The 6,000-nt window shown below is 41.3% G+C and overlaps 1 protein-coding gene across 1 annotated transcript in view; it reads right to left on the bottom strand.

The window, feature by feature from the left end:
* Positions 1-2,767: 2,767 nt before the first annotated feature.
* The window catches only part of kcnq5 (potassium voltage-gated channel subfamily Q member 5), a 53,219-nt gene continuing 49,986 nt past the window's right edge, over positions 2,768-6,000 (bottom strand). The window contains exons 13-14 of the mRNA XM_033022083.1: positions 4,936-5,062; positions 2,768-4,725 (exon numbers count right to left, since the gene is read on the bottom strand). Of these exons, the coding sequence (XP_032877974.1) occupies positions 3,877-4,725; positions 4,936-5,062 (976 nt within the window). The 3' untranslated portion in view covers positions 2,768-3,876. The remainder of the gene's footprint in view (positions 4,726-4,935; positions 5,063-6,000) is intronic.

Here is a 6,000-nt window from a genome sequence, read left to right as displayed (position 1 = left end):
CACATCAGTAGACAAGTTGATCAATGTAATCTGACTAACCTACCACCAAAGCAACTCAACGCAAACCCAGAAGGCTAATTCTGTTATTCACAGGTGTCCCCCTGTGATTTCCACTTGGATTTTGATGTCTGTGGGCATAATGCTTACAGGAATTGCTATATGTTACATGGAGTTCCCACTAGGAATCTCACAGTACAACCTAAACTATTGGCCTTTCCTCTGAAAAAGCTGTAAAATCCTCAACTATTTCAGAACTGGTCATGGCGGACACAGCCACCTTCTCCACAGTATCTGCATTACGCAGCTTCTAAGCAGACAGTGAATCCAATTAACAGTACAGTCCACTCAAGAGAAAGTGCACCTAAATCTGAAATCCTAGCCTGAAACCCTGGCCTGGATGTCTGATTTGGACTATGATCTGCTTTGCAGTTACCAAAAGAAGAAGACGAGGAAAGGGTAAACTTTAGTGCATTGAAATGGGAACTAGACCCTGTGGATGGAATCAAAAGTTAACTCACAATACAATAAGTATTTCACGGAATGTCTTCAAAGAGGGGAGAGAGTAGACTAGAAGAAAAATACAGCTAACTTAAACTAGAACTTAGGATCAGTCTGAAGAAGGGCACCGACCCAAAACGTCACCTATCGAAGTTCTCCAGAGATGTTATGAGTGATTAAATATATAAAGCTTAAAATGAAATTGTAGAAAATAAGTGTATACCGAAGTCAGATTGAAAAGAACTGGAAAAGGTAACATGGGGACCAAGATGAGGAGTATGAACTGAAGTATAAAGGAATAAGTAGGTTTTTCATTAACATACAACAAATGGTAGGAGGGTAGCCAAATGATTCGAGGGGCTGATTAGGGACAGTGTGAAAATATTCATTAGATCGTGACTTAGCTGCGAGAGGAAAGGATGCTACTAATATCACAGCGAACAAGAGTTGGACAAATTGGATACAATGAAAGTAGAAAAATAGGAAATATGTATAGAAACATAGAAACATAGAAATTAGGTGCAGCAGTAGGCCATTCGGCCCTTCGAGCCTGCACCGCCATTCAATATGATCATGGCTGATCATCCAACTCAGTATCCTGTACCTGCCTTCTCTCCATACCTCCTGATCCCTTTAGCCACAAGGGCCACATCTAACTCCCTCTTAAATATAGCCAATGAACTGGCCTCAACTACCTTCTGTGGCAGAGAATTTCAGAGATTCACCACTCTCTGTGTGAAAAATATATAAATTTGAAATTATTATAATAAGAAAAATGAGGACGGGAAGCATTCTAAGTTACATTTGGAGGGCAAAGATTTGAAATTCTTCTTTGGGAGGGCAGTACCAGATAATTGGAGTACCCTTTTTCAATAAATGCAGTCTCAACAGGCCAGTCATACCTAATCTCAGTTTCCAGAGATAATGGGACACACCAAATTACTTCCTCGCTAGAAACACATGGGTTACTAAATGAAGATCAGCATACATTGGCTGAAAGTAAATCAGATCTACGTTGACAGAACTCTGCAATGATGAAGTGGAGAAAGCACATGGAACCATGTGCATGGACTTTGATTTACGTATGCAGTTTGGTTTTTATACAGACGTCCAAAAGGCATTTGGTAAAGTGCAACACAATAGGTCTGGTAGTAAATGGAATGAACAGGACAAGGATATAAAACTGACATGATGGGACAGAAAGAAGAGATTAATGGTGTGGGTTAATTTTCAGATGTGGTTGAAGAATGCAGTATCCTTCTCTAAAGATGAGCACCAAGGGCACATTTCAATGTTTACTGTAGTTGAAAGTAGTGTGTAGTCATGCAAGTAGCAAATCAGGATAACATAGGCAGATCAATGAAATGGGCAGACATGTGACATTCAAAATTAAATATATAGTGCAAGGTGTTGAGGAGAAATAAAATAAATTGAATGGTACAATTTCTATGGGCAAGCACAAGTTTACATACCTGTGGTTTCACAATATTAATATTTTAAGATAGCAAATTCAAGTTAAAAAAACTGCTTATGATAAGCATGAAATTCTATGCTTATAAATAAGGTATAAGTATAAATGCAGCAGGAGAGCTAAACAGAATCTTTATAAATCACTGTTTAGGGCTTTCTAGGTCCTATGCTGTAGGGAGGATGTCAAAACTCTGGAGAAAATTCTGAGGAGGTTTACTTGAATGGTACCAGGGATATGGGACGTTCATGTCTTGTGTAGAAAGAATGCAAAACATTGATACAACTTTAGAGCGTGTTTATCAGTTTCTGGACAGTTTTTTCTTAACTACAGATAAGGGTGAGGAGTGACTTAAATGTAAAGAAACATTTAGACAGGTACATGGATAGGACAGGTTTAGAGGGATATGGGCCAAACTCACGCAGGTGGGACTAGTGTATATGGGGCATGTTGGGCAGTGTGGGCAAGTTGGGCAAAAGGACCTGTTTCCACACTGTATGACTCTATGAATGAACAGTAATGTTCAAAATACTGAGGATGATGGCCGTTGATGGGAGAAACGGATTTCATTAGTAAGTCAAAGATAATTGGTAAATAAATAGAAAATGTAATCAAATAAATTAGAAAAATCGGTTGCTGGGAATGCACTCGACTGAAAGGATGGTGGAGGTTTGTGTGAGGAATTTATATAAATAATTGAAAGAAAATCATTTTCATAGCTCGTGAAGAGACAGGGTTTGAATCACATGCATGGCTCTTTCAAAGAGACAGCAAAGGCACAATTAGCTGAAAAGCCTCTTGTTGTGCTGTAAGGTTCTATGTTTCTATTATATGATCGATTGCTCAGCAAATTGTGCTTCAAAGCAGCATCTGGATCTACCAGCCAGGTTGCTGTTCAAACGGTATTATATATCTAATCAGTACAAATATCAGCATCTCTTATACATACATTAAGAAAATGATATACAAAGCATTCTACAGTAAGTCTTTTTTTTTTAAGAGAGACATGAATATCTTATTCTAATGGAAAAGAGTTTGCCCAAGGCTGGATATGCTTCAAAGGAAGCCACATCATTTATAACATCTTACAGGTTACAGTATGTTCACAGTTGAAGACTATACTGACTTCTAGCTCTGGTACTCCATCCCCCCCATCTGTCTCCTTGATTGTTCACACACTTCTCTCCACACCGAAAAGGTTCTTAGAACAACCTGAGCTGAACACTTAACCTTAAAATAAAAAGTTCAATAAAATATTCAGCAATTAACTTTCAAAGTAACGTTGAATATTTTACAAACAATTTTCAAGCAGAATGAGGGTCTATACCTTGTACCTCACATTAATCAGAAAAAATACTTCTGGTGTAAACAGGAGGCATTGCCTGGATAAAAGAACGTAACAGGGTTTCATAAACAGTACAGAAGTTGGAAAGTGCAACTATCCTGTAAATAAAAGTAGTCTTAATCAGTCCAGATCCCGGGACTGTTCTCTGGTACAACATCAAATTGTCTGTGTGCACATTTGTTACAAAAATAATTCCTGGTATATCAAAGAAACAAGCTGCTCCCACAATACTTTAAAACAATCTCATTTACAATTTAGCATGCGTTCATTCATGCAACTAGGCCAGTACGGAACCTACAAGTGCCTTTTTAATTTGTTCAGTATGTCGCCAGTATGTCCAAGTGACTCTCTGGAGATGGGTCCTGACCCTCAACGTCGTCTGTCGATTCCTTCCACAGATGCTACCTGACCCGCTGAGTTACTCTAGCATTTTGTGTTCATCTCGAAATTCCAGCATCTGCACTTTTTTGTGTGTCTCCGAGCGTCCAAGTGACATCCCATTTTCAGAGACTTCAGAGAAAGCTGCATTTTCAAGTAACACGTGAAAAGGAAGCTTCTTTTGTTCTCATTTTAAGTGAACTGGAGACATGCTCAAGGATCGTACAGGATTTTCAGTTTGATCGATGAGTTGAGATGTTCTGGGAATGCCAGCCCTCGTTGTGTTTGTGATGTCGAACGTCTCTGGGCTGATCTCATCCCCGACCAGGAATTGTGATTCTGTCCATTTGGGGTAGTGCTCTTGTCGCACCTTGGCACTCTTGGGGTTCCTGCGCATGAATGGCACCATCAGTCCTTGCCTTGGCTGGATCAGATTTTGCACTGATAGCGAGTGTTCTAAAGGTTTGTCCGTCACTGAACAAACTGTGACCAAGGAGTCGCTTTCTACACTCTGGCACCTCCTCCACGGCATCTCCTGAGTGTAATTAACTTCTGCCGTTTGGCCAGCGACAAGGCATGTGGTGACGTAAGAATCAACCCTGTGTGAAGTGACTGGAATAATCTGGAGGGGAGCTACCCTACTGCCATTCTGGAAGGGTGGTAACTGCCGAGAGGTCTCTCCTGCCTTGGCAGATGGAACTATTGGCTTTTCTGCAAGCATCGTAGGCCCATCAGTCTTGTTACCAGGAGTAAGGTGAGCATGCGCGACCGGGCTAACATTGCCGTAAGAGGGAGCACTTGGATCATTTGGTGTGAGGATGAGCTGCAGTCCCCTGGCACTTGTAGATCTTGACGTGCAGTTGCTGGGCCGTGCTGAACAGAGCCCATCTACAGGGCTTTGATAATCAGACGTTTGATCGAGGTCAAGTGTAGGGCTCTGCAGAGAGGCAAGAGTCAACGCTGAGATGGAGCCTTTCCATAGACGCTGCCTGTAGACTTCCAAGAGCACATCCAGCTTTGACTCAATGGACTGTACCTGCAAAGACAAGGGTCATGGGCAGTTATAAAGGGCCCTGTGCTTGGTGTGCTTTTCAATCATCCAGATTACAGAGAGGACAACAAAAGGCCCAACCCTTCAATCTCCCCAACCAGCCTTGACTAAGTGCACCGCAGAGCTATTATCCCATGAAAAGAGTTTCCCTTTTGAGAACGGATGGAGTCATTTCGTAGTAACCAATATCGTTACCTGCTTTTCAACTTTTACCACCCGTCCCATCATGCTAAGATCAACAGTGACATCATTGTCTGCGGGTCCTTTATCACGAGACCTCTTTTCCGTTGTGATTTGTCCTTTCCCAAGAATATGGTCAACGCTGCATTGAATGAAACAAACACAATCAGGTAATTCTCACATATAGACTGGGAAAGGGTTCTTTCATTGTGGTCCACTGCAGTCTATAATAACATCTACTGAACTGCACACAAAGAAATCTTCACAAGAAGCTACATCTAAAATAAGGACACTGATCCGTTTAAATTCCAGTGCAAAAATTGGTATATCCCACTTAAACTCCAGGAGCCATCCTCTCTGATCTCTAGGACTGATCTTGCCAAAGTACTGGGGATCGGAGGCAATAGCGACTGCACCTAAAAATACAAAGGATGTTACTTTCCAAATGGACAGGTTGTGTGGAGTCATGTGGATATACTTCAGATATACTTATATTTAAAGCAGAGATATATAGATTCTTGATTAATATGGGTGTCAGAGGTAATGGGGAGAAGGCAGGAGAATGGGGTTAGGAGGGGGAGATAGGTCAGCCATGATTGAATGGTGGAGTAGACTTGATGAGGGTGAATGGCCAAATTCTACTACTATCACTTATGATCTTATGAACGAACAGATGCATACAATGTGCTCTGAGATGATCAAGTCACTCAGCCTGTCTCTGCAGCCCTCTGGAAATAGTCAGGTTCCCATGGGTGTCAACCACACTTCAGAGTAGAGGCTGAGTCAAAACCAATTCAATTCAGCTAAAGAAACAATAACATTCACATAGTCTTCATTCATGGAGTCAGCTTGTCCAAAAACACTCCACAGCAAAGAAGAATCAGTTACGTAAGTGCAGTCATTGTCCCAGTCAAATGCAGCAGATAATCTGTGCACAGTGGTGTAAATTGACCAGGCATTCTGTTTCTGTTTGTTGACTGAGGGACGAATATTGGACAGGACACCAAGAAAGGTCTCGACCTGAAACGTCACTCATTCCTTTTCTCCAAAGATGCTGCCTGTCCCGCTGAGTTACTCCAA

The sequence above is a fragment of the Amblyraja radiata genome, chromosome 5 (assembly GCF_010909765.2).
Source record: "Amblyraja radiata isolate CabotCenter1 chromosome 5, sAmbRad1.1.pri, whole genome shotgun sequence".
NCBI classification, from domain to species: domain Eukaryota; kingdom Metazoa; phylum Chordata; class Chondrichthyes; order Rajiformes; family Rajidae; genus Amblyraja; species Amblyraja radiata.
Note: the sequence above shows the minus strand (reverse complement) of the source record. Positions and strands in the feature narration are given on the sequence as shown.